The following is a 21,168-nucleotide window of genomic DNA, read 5'->3' on the forward strand; positions in this document are numbered from 1 at the left end:
GGGCCCTACATTATCTTGTTTTAAAACTTTTAAATACTACTAGTATTTGTTTATTGATTTTGTCCATAATCTCTCAGCACCACACTATTTTCTATTCTCTGTTTTCTGGCCCATTTTGTATTATATTATTTATTTTTTCAGCCGTTATTTTTCCCATAACTGTTTATTACGTAAACTAACAATAGACCCTCATGTTTGGCAAAATCTTGAGATTGTTTTAATTAAAGTGCTTCTCAAAATCTAACGTAAAGTTCGGAATTTTAACACACGACTGTTTCTCTTGATGGATGTTTCCCACGTGTTAGGTAATTTTGGGCACGTTCATGTTGCACAAGGCCGAAAATGTTATGAAACTGAAGACGGATAATTTTCAAAGAGGATTTTGTCTCTCTAGGTGAGTTTTAACTTTTGATATTCTGTATATCAGCGGTGGATTCAAAAAGAGGCATAGAGGGCATAAAAATGAAAGTAATACATTTTATGCGTTTGAAGTGATTTTCTGTATTTACCTTCACTAGGAAGGCCCAAAGCTAAAAAACGAAAGTCGGGCGGATAAATACCCAACCACGTTTATTGAGCAAATGCAAAATGTGACTTAATTACACCAGTGTCCATGATAACCACAAGACACAGCTTAGTGAAATATTCGGACGGCTGGTAATACGTTTTTATAAGCAGAGAAGGCAACAAGTGTCATAAAGAAATGTAATGAAAAACTTGTATTTTGTGTTGACTGCAGCTCAGTGATCGAAACCTCTATTTTTCATCTGTTAATTAAATTTTAAAATTATATATTACAAGTATGCTTATTTAAAAACCAAATAAATAATTCTTAAAGGTATATTGGCATGTGGATCGTATAATAATAGTCTATATAGTAGTTGCTTAATGACGAGTAGGCCATTCAAGAATACATACTAGTAGTCTAGAAATGTTGCATTTCAAGGAACAGATCGTGTTAGAAAACGAGTAGGCCATTTAAGAATAGTCTATTTTAGAAGATTCTCAATGACAAGTAGGCCTTTAAAGAAAAGTCTAGAAATGTTGCTTAACAACAAACAAACCAAAACAAGGTATAATAGTATAAGCATGAGGGCAATGTTGTATGATTGCTATTAAGACAACCATATCAAGCAGAGACCAAATCAGGTAAGGTAAGAATAACTATAAGTCAAATTACGGTTATGTGAAAGGTGCTGCATGATAACCAATGATCAAACAATACAACAGAGACCAAAACGTAGTGTTAATCAGCAACCCGTAGATCAAAGTTAGCATATTGGCATTATACAGGCACGAACAATAGTGTGCAACGAGTTTGGAAATAAAGATACTATAGGAAGGGTAAACATTGTGTATTTAGTTTTCAATCTGAAGAAAGCTGAAACATCCAAAGCAATTGAAGGACAATGAATGCAGTTTATTTTAGAATTGTGTAAAAGTAATTTCAGAAGTATATTACGAGATTTCAACATTTGAAAAAAACCAAGTGATAGGTTCAATTTTTCTTTGAACAGTTTCAAGATAGAGTCAATTGCAAAAGTCTTTTTAAATTTTTAAATATGCCATTTGAACGTTGAATTTATATATTTGTTCCGGACCATATGAGTATGTAGACTTGAGAGGATAACTTACCATATTGTGATTGACTCATAATAACAAATCTGATATGACCATAGGTATAAATGTGTTATACTAACTGTGTGAAGCTGCTTATTTTCATTTAGTAAATTATTATTACGATATCATAACATTACCTTTGATATCGTCTTTTTGATGACATGACAACCAAAAGGGTCATATCTTATGCCGAAAGAATTTAAAGTATTTGAAAGAGTACACTTGTTAATTACCCCCGACCATACCCATACGGTCATGACCATACGCGTATGGTTCACAAATACTCATATTGTCCGGAACATATTCATATGTACTGGAGTATTTCTGGACAAGATATTAACTAATAAATGATTGAATAATAAGATTTTAGAAAATTTTAGTAGTTATCATAAAAACTTTAAAAAAAAAAAAAAAAAAAAAAGAGAGCGAAACTTTCTCAATCGAAGACAATATGAACCGATTATCAGGTTATCGAATGTTGATATCGTAAAATATCAGCTGGGAGACATAATATGAAGCTTTTTGTAGAGTGAGCGTAGCGAACGAGATCAAAAAGCCTTCATATAATGTCAAGCAGCTGATATTTTACAATATCAATATGCAGATAATCTGATAATCGATCTATCGGGCTATATTTGCGTGTTTCGGAAGTATTTTCTTTGTTTCGTCAGCACACAAAAGATGACTTGATAAGTTCGGGTCAAAGTTATTAACGTCGGTTCAAACATTATGACGTCGCTGATATGTCCGGGTCAAAGTTATTAAGGCCGGGTCAACGTATTTGACGTCACAAAGACATGATACGGAATAATATTAAGAGCTGAACAGAGTCATATAGACAGAGGGACGACCGATAATGAAACTTAACTGGAAATTCAAGTTACTAAGGAGTGTACGTGGAGTTATGATCGTTTTTGATGTATGTCCCCGAGCAAAGTTCAGTGAAGCTGAATTTGAGCTATTCTTTTTGATGGTACCTTAAAGTTATATATATTCTAACTTAATTGTCTGCGTATTTATACATTATTGGCTAATAGTTCACATGTTTCATGATCGGATTTGATCATTCCTGATAAAGGTCAATCCATAAAAGTGATTCTTACGCACAACATTAATAGGTTAATTTCTGGGAAGGTCAAACGAAGTATGTCTCCTCCTTAAGACACAAAGACATTGTGATATACATCTGTACTCTGCAATACAAATAACGAACTATCTTTTCATCCAATCTATTTTATTTTTCGAAATTACTTGTAGTTAAAAAGTTACTAGCATATTTGACTATGTTTTGAATGGGAGTGTCGCATTTCTGTTACTGAGTATACATATAAAAGGATAGGATATATATTAAAAGTGCATTTCATCTTATTCATAACGGGATCAATAGATAACCCTGATAAAGAAGTCCCGTGTCACATACCGTTATATACATGTACTATTTTAAAACACATTCTAATGCCTACTTTATCTCACACAAATTAACACACGTGAAGTATGGTGTTTTTATACATAGTTTTATATAAATACATATACACACTTGTCATGCTTCATCATAATATATACAAGTGACAACTTTTAATCAATACCGGTGTAGTTGACATTTTATTTCTGATATTATTATTGTGATAGAGATGTAGATTTAAAACGACATGTAAGGTAGGTTCATACACGTATTATCTGAGCATCGTAAGTAATTGTTTTGACCTGGGACCAGTTGACACGTGGACACATCATGAAAAATAAATATTATAAAACATCGAAACATTTCACCATATGGGACATCGTGTTTTTAGTTCATGATTGTTATTTTATTATTTGTTAATTGTTTTTGTTTACCTGTCTCACACCGCGGGACTACTCGGGGGTCAATGTCATATGTCAGTGTCGTCCGTCGTCCGTCGTAAAGCCAATTTTTTTTCAAAATTACCTCTTCCTTATTTCTTATTTCTTCTTTAAAGGATTATGTACCCTTGTGTTGATTCAATGCAAAACATGAAAATTTTATAGAAAATCCACAGCATTAATCCTTGTACTCTCATATTTGACGATTTGATGACTGATAGATATAAGATTATTGCATGCAGTGCTAGCATTAATTTCCTTAAAACTAGTTTATTATTGTAGTTATTGGTTAAAACCAATAAAAATATAGACCAAATCAAGTACACCTGTTAGAGTGCACTCGACTTTAGTGCACGAGGTATTTTGGAATTTACAGATTGGTTAGAACTTTTTGTAAAAATTAAACACTAGCACATCATAGAAGAGCAAGTGAGTAATCTATGTTTCAAATTTTATAACAAAATTCTCTGTGAATAAAGGCATTGGATTTTCTATAAATATCTTGGTTTATTTGCCACAAAGTAAATCTTTTTCTATTAAATGCAACGAAACAGTAAATAATAATGCCTTGCATCAAGTTTCCAGCACTAAATAACTTTAGAATAAACTGGTCGTGTAAAAGGACAAGGTACGATAAGACCCGTTTTTGCCCCCCCCCCCCCCCTTTTTCATTTTCTAAAGTGCAACATTTCTTCACACACATAGAGTGTCCGGGGAGGGTAAAAGAGTGGAGAAATATATCAAAGGGACAGTCAAACTCATAAATCCAAAAATAAACCATGGCTAAAAATGAAAAAGACAAACATTTAAATAATAGTACACATGACACAACATAGAAAACTAAAGACTAAGCAACACGAACCCCACCAAAAACTGGGATTGATCTCATGTGCTCTGGAAAGGTAAGAAGATCCTGCTCCACATGTGGCACCCATCGTTTTGCTCATATTACAAACAAGGTAAATAGTCTAACTCGGTAGGTCACATTCATGAAAGGGAAGGGGATTGTAGTTACGACGTAAGGAACATATCCGATATCAGCTGTGAAACGGTTATTTCATAATTGTCAACCAAATCGTGATGGGGTCCTTAAAATTTACGAATTTAACATGTCTTATCCATTTGTTTGATGAGCTTATGATTTTGCCATTTTATTAGGGACTTTCTGTTTTGAAATTTCCTCGGAGTCAGTGTTATTGTGATTTTACTGAGAACTGTTGCCTTGTGAACATGGTTGTTAAATACCCTGATAAGTTTTCATTGTGTACTTGATCATTGTGCTGTTTCTTTTGATTATACCAACAACAACAAAGAAGCGTTTGGTACATATGAATATGTGAAGGTATCTGCTATTTACTATTTTACGTGTTATTATAATAAGGAAATGTTACTTTGATCTGATTTTCAATAACACATTTAAATATTATAACGGATCATATATCATGTTTTTAATCTTATGATCTTATGTTTTGACAGTATTTCAATATATATACATATTTGTCAAATAACGTCTGAAGGTGATCAAACACAAAGATATGCAAATGAAGGTTCATTTTACGTTTTTTTAGTATAAACATCAATGTATTTCAAGTGCAGTTATAAAGAGCTTAAGGCTATATTATGTACAACATGATTCTAAAAGCATTAAACTAGGGTAATATTATGTTAAACGACGACTTTTGTATCTCATCTTTTGACTATAGAGTATGAATACGAACTTATTACCCGTATAATGCAATATGTATAACTCATAAAAGAGCTTTGACAAACGCCAGTGCATAGAGGGTGATGGGTTATATACAAGGTTAGACTATTTGCACAACTGAATATATAAATATCAAATGATCATGTAAAAAAGAAAACTGAATGAAGCCAAAAGAATGCTGACAGCAAATACAATGAATCGGAAATGCCTGTACTGTAAATAAAACCCTTCCGCGTTTAAAAATTAGCATATCTTTCTCTGTGATATAAGATTCCTGTTACATGTCGTTGCTGTAAGAGTATTATGTGCAATAAATCCCCCTTGAGTTGAAGATTTGTATTAAGTCAAAGTTAAACACATTTTGTTCTCTGGTAATGGCAGTAATGAAAAAGTACAGAAACAACTTCCCATCCCAGTCTAACTTAATTCAATATTCATCGTTTTAATCTTGTAATTTATGAAGTACAAATTGATATGTTGTATGCTCTTAAATATGAAGTTATTACAGAGACAAAAACAGTCTAGAGGAACTTGACTTATAAATCTGACCTAAAGTATACAGTAAATACACATACAGCACTCAAGAAAACTAAATAAACATGACCCTGAATGTTGTTCTCGTCTTTTTTACAGATGAAGAAATTTAGATTAAAATAGACTGGAATTATCAAAACCTATCAACATGTCTACTGCTGATGATATAAGCATTGCCGTCTCGTCACAAAAAGAACTGACCATTAATGACAAAACAGACGGGGTATGTATTAGTATATATCAAATGATAAAAAAACTTGGGGTATATTACAGACAGAACAGAACACAGCAAAAAGACATAAAACAAACGACATTTAGAAGTCAATCTATGGTACACACGTGGAGTACTTTCACACAGTAAATAACAGCACGTGTCAAAATAAAACAAAAGACGTTAAGAGGTCTATTCAGTACATACATGGAGTAAATATCTTTTAGACAGTAACTGAGCAGCACACAGAAAAACACAAAGAAGACATGAAACAAAAGACCTTGCTACGATACAGACGTGGGGTATACGTGGACTATACGTCTTTCAGACAGGAACTGAAGTTACAGAACAACAAACAGCAAAACAAAAACAAAAACAAAAATAAAAAAATAAAAAGACGTAACACAACAGATGTTTAGAGCTATACCAAAGGTACAGACGTGAAGTGTAAGTCGTTAACAAAGTAACTTAACAGTACACAGCAAAACAAACTAAAAGTAAAATCACAAAAATACTGAACTCCGAGGAAAATGCAAAACGGTAAGTCCCTAATCAAATGGCAAAATCAAATGATTAATCACATCAAACGAATGAAAAAACAACTGTCATATTCCTGATTTTGATACAGACGGCATTTTCAAAAGATATAAAACAAAAGATGTGTAGAGTTTTATATAAGGTACATACGTGAAGTATAGTCTTTTAAACAGTTAGTTAATGACCACTTCCATTGGACAATATCTCCTGTGGTTTTGTTTTTTATAAATGGAGTGCATTAGATCTTAATAATCTAGACAATCAGATGTAATCCTCCATGTTACACCTTAAGACACCTTAAGACACAATACAGCATCAGATCTTGATTCCGATCCTCATTAAAAAATGAACAAAGGGGTTATAGAGTGTCAATCAACCCAACGACCATTACGCATTTCATTTAAAGCATTTTGAAATTTCCTGTAAAAGTCTTATAGATATGACAAACTATTCTTTATATTCCAGAAAATAACTGGGCGGTTAATGCTAGCTGTCTTTGGAGCTGTTCTAGGATCTCTACAGTTTGGATTCAACACCGGAGTAATAAATGCGCCGGAAGGAGTAAGTTTTAACATTTATCCTGTCTTTGAACGCTTAGAATTATACTCAGTGGGTAAAGAAACGTAAAATATCATATGCAAAGCCCTTTTAGTCCTCCAGCACAAATATCCCTTCAATGCATTTTTCAACTTCATTTTGCTACATGTTAGTTAACTTTTGTTTTAGTGTAGACATTAGGCGATGTTAAGTCTTGAAGAGGTCAAAATCATAAATGCTCATCTAAATTAATGGGATAAAACTGGACCATACATGTAATTATTGTTTTACAATATTGTTTATCTTAACAACTTGTAGTAGTTTTTTTATTATGGTGGATTGTTGTCACCGAAGGTATATTTTGTTCTTTTTTTTTTTAATAAATATGCGGAATTTCAAAACGTTAAAATCTGAAAATGAAAAATTTTCAAATCGTATTTTCGATCTGCATTCCTTTATTACTTTAGAGCATTTGTATAACTTTAGTTCTATTTAGTCTTAAGTCTACACTTCTGCTTTAAGTAAGTGCAAACGATGGATTGATTGATTGCCAATTGCCTAACGTCCCCAAGAGCAGCTAATAACGATAAAAATCAAACAAACGAAACAGCAGCAATACAAGTACAATCCCAGAATCAAACAATTGTTTTTGTTGTTTTTCTTGCATTACTTTTATCATTGTCTTATATTTGTAGAAAATTAAAGACTTTATGAATGTAACTCACATTAAACGAACAGGAGAAGAATTCTCAGAGGATGCACTGATCAATCTTTACTCATTGTTGGTAGCCATCTTTGCTGTTGGGGGAATGATTGGAGGTTTAATGGCGGGATGGTGGGCCGATTTCTTTGGAAGGTACGCTACGATTAGAAATACAATTGAAATTACATTGTTCCTACCAATTTATTGAAAAATGTTACTTGTTCAACTTCACTCGGATGACTGATACCCAAATTTTACGCGACTGTATTACTGTGTAAACTAGCAAATAATTGATGGTAAACACTCACTGAATCCTTACTGTCGTGAGTGACAAAGTTGTATATCTGGTATATTGATCTGTAAACAAATACAGACATTATAAATGCTATGCCATTGTCAAGTGACGTCATGTCACATATTCAATTTAATTTACATGAATAAATCCATGGGTCAAATTTTAGATCGAAATGTTCTATATAATCGAGTCTTAACAACATTCCTGTTTTGTCTAGACCTAATACTAGTATATAGAATTTTATCTTGAAAGATTATGCATATTCGCCAATAAATACGATTTAAAAGAATGTGTAGTCTTGCCATTAAAACAAATCAAGCTCAGTGAACCTTTGTTACAACCTTTAACTGCACGCTATAAATAGTTACACAGGCATAGTACATACGACGTTGACTGCTTTAAGACGATTTTGTCATCTTTTGTAGGGGTGGACAGGGGAATTCTTGATTTCCACTGCCCCCTTACTCCAGAGGAAAATAGGTTGAAGACACTTTTTCAGCATACAAATCATGATTATAATAAGACTATGATTATGGCTGATCTTTGACAAGCTTAGACGGTTAGGAGGTTGACATTTGTAAAGGCAATATGTTGACCTTCAAATGGTTTTAGATTTTGTTGGTCTAGCATGTCTAGTGTTGAAGTCTCCTTGACGAATAACTCTCTTATTATTTTAGAAAATTTGGTCTGATATTGAATACTCTACCTGGTATTGCTGCTGCTTGTCTGATGTTCTTCAGTCGCCATGCCACGTCATATGAAATGGTTATTGCGGGAAGATTTCTGGTGGGATTCAATTGTGGTGAGTGCAATTAGTTGACCCTCTAGTTGAATAGACCATATAGAAATGGTGTAGTATACTTGAACGTTTCCGTGTTCAACATTCTCATTGTTCAATACTTCAGTTGCTGCACCGTCGAGATTATGCAATCTAATTTACGTAGACGGATGTAGAAATTCTAAATTGTTTCAATACTTTTTGATTATCTTTATAAGATGTGTACCTAATCGATTTATTCATTGATTGCTTAATTCCAGTTGCAAAAATAAAACTGCTTACGTTTCAGCTTGAAATTCAAATGAAGCAGATTATAATAGTTACAACAATAGTGCACATAACACTAAGGTTTTAAAAGATAACAATATACATAACTAAAGTGCATGAACTTGTAGAATCAATATTTACTTGTTAACTGTAATCAGGTGTTACACATATCATTCATAATCAATATTAAATGTAATCAAAGTAACTTAAAGTACTTTTATATCATGCAGTATATGTACACTGTTTGCATTAACATCTCAGAATTTAAAATAATATATAAAGGTATTGAGCGACATGTTGCACTCATAAAATGCACTTGCATACAATCACCTAAGTGATTGACTTGCATTTTGTCTATATATTCTTTAAAAAACCTGAGTAGTTACATTGCACTTTCATCTGCAACAGGCAGATGTTTTTTTCAATGTGGACAAAATTTAAGACATTAACTCGTTGTTCAAAATTTAAAACTTATAACACTGGTTGGGTAGAAGATATAGTAGAAAACCCATATATCCGCTACTTTAGCTGTGTGGTTTTTTTCTGACAACTTTTGTTTTGATATCTAGCACACTTAAACGTCTACATTAGTGTGACAATCTAGCTATAAGCAAGGTTACTGTTATTTATGAATATGAATGTAGTTTTACCTGCATTCTGTGAAAGACCAACCAGAACAACAGGGTCCCACAAATGACTGGACTAGTGTAAAACTGTTCAAACAGGAGTATAATGTACATTTTATTTAAATACGTTATTATTATTTGCTAAAAGTAACTTCCCGTCATTCTGAAATCATCATTCATTTCCAAATGAAATGTAACATTCATGATGACACGAGTTTCCGCGCTTCATACACAATGTACTTCGGTCAATGCTTTTTCAGGCCAATAAATTTACAAAAAGAAGCATCCAATTCTTAAATGAATTAACCAATCATTTGTGTTTGTAGGATTATACACTGGCCTAACGCCGTTATATTTGTCAGAGATCTCTACTCCTAACATCAGAGGTGCACTCGGTACCTTACATCAGTTTGGTGTTGTCATCGGTATACTACTGTCACAAGTTCTTGGATTTCCAGAGGTGCTCGGTAATGGACAATACTGGCACGTCTTATTAGGTAAATGAATATAAACGCTTTGGTGTGTTACTATTGGATTATCTAGTTATATGGACTTGTGAATAAATTGATATAAGACATTGCCTTTTTGATTAAGAATGCATTTAACATACATTTATTAAACAAGGAATACATTACCGCTTTTTCTGTTCTTATGGTGTTGAATGTTCACAAAACTAAGGAAAAATCACTTTACTGCATTGACAGATTTAAAGCAAATGCATGCTATGTGTTCAAAACACATCGCACACAGTATGTAGTTCTGATAATAAATTACAACATTTCAACTTATTGATCCAAGAAGCATTAAGTAAAAGATAGTTTCTTGACAATTCGCATAATTTCTACACAAAATTGTATTGACTTTTCAATTCTGATACACACTTTGTATTTTTCAATGTCCTCATTGAGAATGCTGAGATCTATTTGACTCTGTACGCTTGTTTTAAAGATTGTATTATTCACATTTTCAATGTCAAGCGTTTAATATTTAAGAAATCACATCAGCATTATTATTCTTTAGACATTTGTTAAAGTCATGTTTTTGACAAATTTATTTAAAAAAAACCCAACCATTTTGAGCTTAATTTAATATTACGACATTTAGGTATGTGCATAGTACCATGTGCTCTTCAGTTATTAGTTATGCCGTTTTGTCCCGAAAGTCCAAGATATCTTCTGATAACAAAGGAACAGGAAGACAAAGCTCTTAGCTGTAAGTATACTTATGTTGTGCTGCTGTACTACTATCTGAGGTTAGGGAGGGTTTGTCGCCAGTTATCATGTATAACCCCGAAAAATTATATATGTGACGGTCCCATGTTAAAAGATTGTTATTTAGTGGCTGTCGTTTGTAATTTATTGTCTGCTGGAGAATTGTCAAATTGACAATTATTCCACATCTTTTACAACATTTGGTTGTAAAACCAATTAAAATCATTTAGAAAAATTTCCAGTTAAAAAAAGGAAGCAATAGACACCATGACCAATAGAAAATAACCTATTTATCATCCACATATAAACTCACCGTGAACTGCAGATTTAGCAACAGAAACCCCATCGATAACAGTTTTTTTGTTTTATTTACGATTTAAAAGGTATAGGATTCCTTCTTGTGATGAATTATGGTTCCCAAATCGTGTTGAAGATTATAAAAGAATCAAATTGTATACCAAAAGAAGGTTTCCTAAGTCTGTATTCTCACCACGGAGTCGGCGTAGCTCCTGGTTGACCTTCAATTCTCCGAATGTTCGTTGCTACTGTTAACGATCCATAAGATAGTATTTTATAACTTTCACGTTGACTGCGGTCTCGAACTGCCCCAGGAAATAATGAATTTGTAGACATTGTCAGACTTTTACAAGTAGTTAATGCTCTTCAACTTTATTTAACCATTTTTTAATTTAATGATTCAGACGTCACTGATGAGTCTTTTATAGACGAAATGCGCGTCTGGCGTACACAATTGTAATCCTAATATACTTATGATGAGTTTATTTCAACTTATACACTGTAAATTCAGTACTGTATTGAAAATGCTCTTGTAGTCAATACAGATTTGTTATGTTTATGTTCAGGCTGATCAAGAGTTGTTATTTACCTCTTCACGTTACCATCATATTGAATTGTCTGAAAAGCAAAAGTACTTAACTTGTTTGACTTCAAGCACACTTACTGCAATAAATAAGTCTGAACATGCCATAAGAAATTATTGTTCCTTTTCTACATTTGAAAATGCCTGTACCAAGTCAGGCATATGACAGTTCTTGTCCATTCGTTTTTGATGCGTTTTGTTATTTGATATTGCCATGTGATTATGGATTTTCCGAATTGATTTTCCTCTAAGTTCAGTATTTTTGTGATTTTACTTTTTTTCAGAGAATTTTTAAATGAAAATGACCGTTTAAGAGTTGGAACTCATTTTCTAGTGTAATTTTTTAGATAGTTAACATTCCTGATTAGTTAAAGTCTGTATGGGATTGAACAGTGGACATATCAGTAAAGAATAGAGACAAAGGACATAACTATCAAATTATTAAAAGATGAAGACTCCATCCTAAACCAAAATCATACTTCCCTTTATATTACAGCATTACGTACATTGAGAGGAACATCCATGGTGGATGCAGATATATCGGAAATGAAACGTGAACAATCGAACAGTCGAGCAGAGGCAAAGGTAGTTACTCATTCAATTATTAGTCTTATGTAAAAAAACAAAAAACAAAGAGGCAACTCTTTCAAGTACACATAAGTCTACATTGTTAAAATGAAGTTAAAGTTATGACCGTTGACTCCATTTTAATGTGTCACTTGTCTATTTAGAGATATTCCACTGTCAGTTTCCTTTAAGTTTTACAACAATACTTATAAAGCTGTAACTTTATTTTATAAAACAATAGTCGGCCCCTAGCCTTGTCATTACTTAACTAAACATTTGTAACAAAATTTTCTGTTCATTGACTATGCAAAAGTATTAAGGTGCATCAGACAACGATGACCGTAGATTTTAAGTGGAAGTTTTTCATTTGTCTTTATTGTTTTATATGTTCGGCATTCCCGATGAAGGGTATTTCAGAAATAAGTGATCGGTGGCCGCAACTAAGTGTTACCTTTTTGTGCAAAAGATAAACTTCGTACAATCAAAACCCATATGCAACTGTCTTGCTGGTTATGTTTTGAACATAATTCATTACTACATAGTCCTTGGAGGTGAACATTCTATACAACCTATCCATGTGACTTTCAAACAGTTTATCAATTGAACATAGACACCGAAACTCAAAGTTATCAAGACTAATATAAAAAAAACAATGACTTAAGATTATGATTGTCAATGCATGCATCTATCTGTTATCAAATTATATTGAAATGTCGTATATACGAATGCAGTTAACCAGTTACTATTATGGAGAAAGGATCATATTGCAAATTCAATATATTGCTTTCCATTGAGTACTATCGAATGTTTAATCATTAGTAACCACTGCAAAATGAATTCAACATTTCCCCTTTAGCGCGTATTTATAAGCACTTTGGTTGCTAGTATTCTTCAGAATAGATTTTGAGATACATTATCATAAGTATCATATTAATGTGATTGTTTGAATGTGTATTATGATTGAGTGTTGCTCTTAGTCTTGGCCCATATTGGTTCAATTACAGTAAAGATAATGAAATCTAATGAATCACTTCAATACAGTTTTAAATCGTGCTGTAAATCATAGTAATATTAACAAATACTAGAACTGTCCTACAGTTATCAGCCAAGGTTGATTAACTCACTTATTACAGATAAGTTTGTATGACCCTAGATGTATTCGATTTCATAATTATTATTTTATCACATTATGCCTACAAGGAATACATAAAAACAAACACTTTGGTAAAAAACAGAAGAACAATGGGCCGTTTCGCAATTTCTTTTAAAATTAAATGCAAAGTTGTGAGTATATCTGGTATTGTTTTGTTTGCTTGCCTTGGTGACAAACCCATTACCATTATTTTGACGCGGCTTCCTGGAAGTTTTTACTTATTACTATTTGAATGTTTTGACCAGAATTTTACCTGTTTACCTGGGAATATGCTTAATTTGACAGCCATATGTATATTAACAGTTGCTTATATACTTATTAATTTCTTAAAATTTCAATGGTATTTTAGAATCATGGTTTCAAATATTTTGTGTATTGAAGTCTGTGTTCATACTTTTCAAATGATACTATGATACAATGATGTAACAATCGTAACTGAACTGAAATATTTTACATTGCAATATGACATATATATTGATAATTCAATCTTTTTAAATAACAAATAAAAACATCTAGGAATATACACACGTAAACGATCTTCAACTACAGGCACGTTTCTGTATCTAAAAATACGTTTAGACATGTTGAAAATAAATGATAAATAAGTTTTCAAAGATGTACCATTGACATTATATTTCTTATGGCAAACAAAACACACAGATTTAACTAAAGAGGTGTGTTCTCAAATAGGACTGCCACAAGAAAGCCAATTAAACTAATCATGTATTTCTTTTGCATACAAACCTTGTCATTTAATTGTTTCATAATTGCAATATCTTTTGTAGATTGGCATGTTGCATTTATTTAAGAAGAAATCTCTGTGGATGCCTCTTGTCATCAGTATCATTATGCATTTGTCACAACAGTTGTCGGGTATCAATGCAGTAAGTGTTACGTCACAACAGTTGTCAGGTATCAATACAGTAAATGTAACGTCACAACAGTTGTCGGGTATCAATGCAGTAAGTGTTACGTCACAACAGTTGTCGGGTATAAATGCAGTAAGTGTTACGTGACAACAGTTGTCGGGTATCAATGCAGTTAACGTTGCGTCACAACAGATGTCGGGTATAAATGCAGTAAGTGTTACGTCACATCAGTTGTCAGGTATCAATGCAGTAAATGTAACGTCACAACAATTGTCGGGTATCAATGCAGTAAGTGTAACGTCACAACAGTTGTCGAGTATCAATGCAGTAAACGTAACGTCACAACAGTTGTACTGTATCAATGCAGTAAGTGTTACGTCACAACAGTTGTCGGGTATCAATGCAGTAAGTGTTACATCATAACAGCTGTCGGTTATCAAAGCAGTAAGTGTAACGTCACAACAGATGTCGGGTATCAATACAGTAAGTGTTACGTCACAACAGTTGTCGGGTATCAATGCAGTAAGTGTTACGTCACAACAGTTGTCGGGTATCAATGCAGTGACGTGTTGATGTCGGGTATCAGTGAAGTAATTGTTACGTCACAACAGTTGTCGGGTATTAATGCAGTAAGTTTTAAGTGTGCTTTGATGAAACAATACGAAAGTTATAGACAAATAAAGCAAATAACGGGAAAATCTTTAAAGAAATACTTATTTGTTTATAGACCAAAAACAATTATTTGGGTCAGACATCGCTATCAAATGGAACAACTTTTTATTCACGTTGAAAAACAATCCTGTGTTTGATCCAAATGTTTACACGATATTTCATCAGGAACTTGAACTAAAACTATTTAAATTGGTTGTCATTGGTTAATGATTGTGATAGATGTAAATTATTTTGTCTTGCATTTAGTCTTTACTTCTTTTTCTTTGCATTGTATTATTTGTTGGATATAGTATCCTATTGTCTTATATTCTCTTCCAAATTATTATGAATTTGTTGGATATTTAGAGTTTTGTTACTCTTTTTTAATTTATTTTCAGATATTTTATTATTCAGCAACGCTTTTCAAAAGTGCAGGTGTTTCAGAAACTACAGCTGCGCATGCGACCAGTGGCATTGGAGCTATCATGGTCGTTATGACGCTTATAACAATACCACTAATGGACATAATAGGAAGAAGAACTTTGCACCTGACTGGACTGGCAGGAATGTTCGTGTTTAGCATTCTTATAACACTATCACTGGTGTTTCAGGTAAATAAAATATATATACAGGCAACTAACATCGTGAAAGTAGAATATAAATTAACAACTTAAAACAATTAAACGATCAAAGTATATTTAAAACGAGAAACATCTATTGAATATTTCATGGATTCCAAGAAACATTTTTATCCAATATGAGTATAGCTGTATTTGAATTATCAATTCGTATAAAAAAAATATTTTGGGGTGCATGTAATGGATATATTTGAATTTTTTGTTGTTGTTGGGCTTATTGATTAACAAGTCTTGAACATCTGTTTACTACTACCGCCTCGTATTTATATGGGAAATACATAGAATCACCGAGCTTTAAGTTGTTTAGCAGAAGATATACAGTATAAATACCAACAACTAGTATAACGGCCTTTGAATTCTTGTATTAAAATAATTTCAGGACCAAGCCAAGTGGGTTAAAATAGCGACTATTGTTGTTTCCCTGTGTTTTGTGGTCTTCTTTGCTATTGGGCCAGGTAAGGGAAAATAGTGTAACAAAAAATGCCGAACTTCAAGGTAAAATAAAAAAAAAAAAGGTAACACCAAACGTGAGACGTTATCACCTAAAGGAACTTATGGAAATGCAACCACATACCTACTTACATTAATGTATACATATGTTTGGTATCTAAACGAAAATTTTAATATTTGAAAATAAAAGAAATGATTGGTATCCGATATTGACGTCATTGATACAGTAATCCAACACCACAAACACCACAGAGCATCTATAGATTTAGCGTAAAGTTCGGTCTCTTCAACAATAGCAAAGTGTGTCGCAAACAGTTTAGAAATGAATTCAAATTTGAGAGAAAAAAAATAATTTGTAAATTTAATGCGTCCAAAGCGTTTTTCTGGATTTACATTCATCAGGAAACTTCAAAACTGCATTCTTGAACCCCAAAATATGCCCACTGTTACATAAGAAACAGAAACAGGTGAATGGACAAAAATAGACTCAGGACATTTAAAGTAAAGTATTAGTCAACTAGTATATTATTAATCAAGTACTAGTAGTAGGACATTTATTCGGTAGTAAAATATACACCAGTAAGTGAACTACTTGTCAACTAATTATATATTCAATTAGCATTATATTTATCAATGAGTAAAACATTTGTCAAGTGGTAATTTTTTTGTCAATAAGTATTAAACTATTTTTCAATTAGGTATGAAAACAATTTTCAATTTATCAATTAAAATATTAATCAACTACATACACATTTGACAGGTTCAATCCCCTGGATGATTGTTGCAGAGTTATTCTCACAAGGTCCTAGACCAGCAGCGATGAGTATCAGTGTGTTGATCAACTGGATATTTAACTTTGTTGTGGGATACCTTTATCCATTTCTTCAGGTAAATAATAACACACGTGATGCAGGATCTGCACACCACACCGAAGCACCTCTGGGTTTTGTGTGGTTTGCTTTGCTCATCCTTTATTTTATTTGCTATGTTTTGTAGACTAATGTTTTTCTTTTGTACTTTTTCTTCTTCGTTTTATTCTTTATAATGACATTCTGAGTACGTTTACGATTTGATTGATTGATTGGATGGTGATTACTTTACGCCGCACAAAAGGTAGCGAGTTTTCGACTTATTAGTTAAACAGTCTTTTGTATCATTCGCTTCTCTTTTATGTTCTATTTTGCACACGCAATATTAACAAACTATTTAAAATTTTGTGTGTCCGATTAGCTATTTTGGTTTTATCTTTACCAGGAACGCTCACACTCAATCATTTGAAAGTAGAGGATGTATAAATATGTAGGAACGTAAGCTCTATCGCGAAATGGGACCTTAAAAGAAAAGCCAAAGTCATCCCAGGTCAATTGTCTTGGTCTTGTCTGATTATGCCTACTAGTATTCCCTCATGTTGTAAAACCAAATATTCATAAAACAGATAGTGTTACCAAAAAACAAATACATTTATAAAACTAATGCAGCTGTAATACTGTTTATAAGATGATATGAAATCTTCTTGAATATGTCAAATTTGCATTTTGGTGTTTTCGCTTTTTACAATGCACCAAGTAGCGAAAGTAGTGTTGACTAGCAGTTGATTTGAAATGATTAAGCGTAAAAATAATTTGGTTTTCATTTTGTGGTTTGCTTTTGAAAAATTCTAATCTAACTTTTTCTACAACATGTGAATGTATATTTCTATTGTCTTATTTTAGAAAGCTATTGGACATTATTCCTTTATACCATTCACTGGATGTCTTGCACTTTCCTGGATATTTTTATTTAAATATTTACCAGAAACGAAAAATAAAACAATAGAGGAAATCTCATCTCAATGGGAGAGAAAACCAAAAGAGGGTTTCGTAGCAAAGGAGGACACGGGACTAGTACATTTTAAGACGTCATTATAACTGTATTGCTAGCATTAATGAACTTTGAATGATCAAATAAACTGTAAAATGTTTTAAGGATGTTCACTACTCTGTTTCAAAATAACAAGCCTTTTAAAGACGGTTATAAAATGTATACATAAAGGAACTAAAATGCAGAAAAAAATAAAGCGTCCGTGTTCTTGGTTTCGTGATATAAAAGCCATTGGACTAGACTTTTCATACGTTTAGATTTGCACCCTTTTCCCTTCAAAAGTTATGAAATAATAACAAGGATTTTAAAACATTTTGAAATATAGCTTTTTAAACTTTATGTTATACAATTATGAAAAGAAAGGTAGCGGTTAGTGGGGGAAATGTTTAAATAACCCTTCATTGGTAAAACCAGAGCATTCTGAATATCTGGCAAAAATGTTAAAACAAGAGGAGCGAACATCCTTTACCTAGGACACAGGATTTGTCCACTTTAAGTCTAATTCTACACAATATAATTGCACGCATTATTAATTTGAACGATACACCTAGTTGATAGTGTTCTACTACTCAATCAACTTTACATGATTGAGCCTTGTACTAGACAGCAACATGATTTAGTGTGTTCCATTTTAGGAAAATTGAAATTGCAATATTGAGTTTTTATCATTTATTTAAAATTTGCAATATGCATTTTATACAATATGTATACTAACGTATACATTTTGTGAGTATTGACCAAGAGATTTGATTTTAAATAGAACATTTCATTTTTTTAAGGAGTAATTTATGGTGGTCATGGAACATGCATCTAGTTATTTCATAGTGTAGCTATATAAAATGTTTGGTAATATAATTGATACATGTTTTTGTAACATCTTGATTTCTGAATATGACAAAACAAAAAACAAAAGATAGATATTTAACAGAACATTTTCCCTGGTACTTCTTTTTTTTTTTTAGGAAAACCGAAAACTAAATATTGAGGGTTATAACATATTAAGTATCGTCATTTGTATCTTATTGACGACATGTCAATATTGACCCAGATATTTTGTTTTGAATAGAGTTTACTTTAGGACCAAGCAGTTTAGCCATTAAAATAATTTTTGTTGCATAATTGATAATTTTTTTTTTAGTTTGATCTATTTTTTACGCTGTCTGTCTGTCTGAATATGAACAAAGATTTTAATCGTTGACATAACACTATAGACTTCTTTCCTTAAAAAGTATACAAGTCAAAATTGTATATAAAGGTAACACTCCGGACTCAAGAAAAAATTAACTCATAAGAGCGGTGACGTTTTGATTGCTGTTTAAAATGTATAGCTTTTACAGCATGAAAAGAAGGGGTGAACTGACACAGTTTGTTTGCCTAAAAGAAGTGACCTATATAACATATTTGACTTTTTGATTTTAACATTTGATTATGGAATTTCCGCTTTGAATTTTCCACAGAGTTTGGTATTTTACTTTTTATATACCATAAGGGAACGTAAATGTCAATGTCCTAGTCAAACAAATCAGGCTGATTTAAATGATTTGGTTTAAGAAACTGTACATAAAGTAACGATGGAATTTGCCCAAACATATTCAACCGTAGACTACATATTGTGTGTAAAGTCACCATTATGCATTGGTTGACCGATTTGTTTGGTCTGTCTGCAACTCACTGCTGACATGTGTTCAGTGTCTTAGATCATAAGATACTAGGGAAGTCCCTATTAAGACATGTTTACTGAACTGGGATTCCCATGGCAGTTGGTACATGAAATATATAAAATGACGTTTATCTTGTCTCCGCTACCAGCCTCCGTTGGTGATCTTTTCTAATCATACAGTTCCTTTACTATTGTTGTATTGCCTTGATTTGCATCTGCTTCCTGATTATTTCTATTTTTTATGAAAGAGTTGAACTTAGAAGTTGGCAAAGATAAAATTAACGGTGTTCCATCAACTTTGCTATGAATGTTTTTGTTTATCACTTATTTATATTTATTTATGTTTAATATGTTCAACAACTTGAATGTAATGCTTTTAGTACTTGTCATATTTTAAAAGTGAAAGCATTGTGTTTCAGATCATTGAATTGAAAGTTATTTACTAATAATAATGTTGATTACATTTATAACCTTATTATAACATTTTGACAAGTTGTTAAATATATTTTTTAAAATGTCCTTTTTCTTGTTTCCTATATATATTCAACTGTGAAAAAATCTAAACTGAATAAAGTTGAATATATTTCCTTCTTTGTTATATTTACATAAAAGATAAACAGTTGTCTTTCAAATATTATTTGACTATTATTTCGAGGAATTGACATTATTTGTATTACTTTTTTGATACCTATTATTAAGGCTAACCTCTCGCTTTTCTTGACTTGGTACGAATCATAGTTTGCCATGCTGTATTAACACTTGTTGACGTAGTGGTATGGTGTATATATTCATGACACAAGATCCCTTTTTCACTTAATAACACAAACATGAGTAAATGACAATGCTTTATTAAAAGTTGTTCTTCATCTAAAAGTACTAGTCTTTTTTGTTGATTTGCGAGTTCGCTTTCTCATGGCCAATTTTTAGTTTTAAAGAACATGTCGTTCTCTTCAGGGAAGCGGTGTAGTATATGTATTGTAATTAAAGTTAAATATAAAGATGTGAACAATTTCCTTGAACTGCCAAAATATTTTCAATTTTCCTTCATCGATATTACCTTCTTTCAATAATATTAACTGTTTACAGATTTTCTATCTCAGGAAGTTTTAGCACTTACTGATCCTCAACTGTTTATTTTATTTGTCCTTTTAATTTTCTTGATTCAAGCGTCACTGATGAGGCGTTTGTAAAGCACGTCAGGAGTGCACAAGTATAACCCTGGTATCTTTGTTGAGTTGTTTAGATGACGTTATGAAAGAATAGTGAACAAGAATATGTCCATAGTACACGGATGCCCTAATTGCACTATCATTTTCTATGTTCAGTGGACTGTGAAATAGGGGTCAAAACTCTAATTTAGCAATAAAATTAGAAAGATCATATCATATGATCATGTTTACTAAGTTCCAAGTTGATTGAACTTCATCTTCCTCAAAACTACCTTGACCTGAAGCGGGACAGACCGACAGACGAACGGACGCACATACCAGAAAACATAATGCCCATAAATGGTGCATTAAATATTATACTTTAAATAAAATTAGGATAGTGGAATTTCGGATACTTGCCTCCAG

The 21,168-nt window shown here is 32.3% G+C and overlaps 1 protein-coding gene across 3 annotated transcripts; it reads left to right on the forward strand.

Moving 5' to 3' along the window:
- The first annotated feature begins 232 nt into the window (after window positions 1-232).
- On the forward strand, window positions 233-20,146 carry LOC134719064 (glucose transporter type 1-like). 3 transcript variants are annotated; one of them, XM_063582007.1, is made up of 13 exons: window positions 233-394; window positions 5,801-5,924; window positions 6,915-7,010; window positions 7,682-7,842; window positions 8,662-8,786; window positions 9,982-10,152; window positions 10,760-10,867; window positions 12,243-12,331; window positions 14,252-14,350; window positions 15,385-15,597; window positions 16,004-16,079; window positions 16,835-16,962; window positions 17,787-20,146. In XM_063582007.1, the coding sequence occupies exons 2-13, from the start codon at window positions 5,850-5,852 to the stop codon at window positions 17,979-17,981; spliced, it is 1,536 nt and encodes a 511-aa protein (XP_063438077.1). In that variant the 5' UTR covers window positions 233-394; window positions 5,801-5,849; the 3' UTR covers window positions 17,982-20,146. The 3 variants fall into 3 exon arrangements, with proteins under 3 accessions (XP_063438077.1, XP_063438076.1, XP_063438078.1); XM_063582006.1 differs by lacking the exon at window positions 233-394 and adding an exon at window positions 3,096-3,276; XM_063582008.1 differs by lacking the exon at window positions 233-394 and adding an exon at window positions 3,844-3,891.
- The last annotated feature ends 1,022 nt before the right edge of the window (window positions 20,147-21,168 follow it).

This window comes from Mytilus trossulus, chromosome 5, assembly GCF_036588685.1.
Source record: "Mytilus trossulus isolate FHL-02 chromosome 5, PNRI_Mtr1.1.1.hap1, whole genome shotgun sequence".
Classification (NCBI taxonomy): domain Eukaryota; kingdom Metazoa; phylum Mollusca; class Bivalvia; order Mytilida; family Mytilidae; genus Mytilus; species Mytilus trossulus.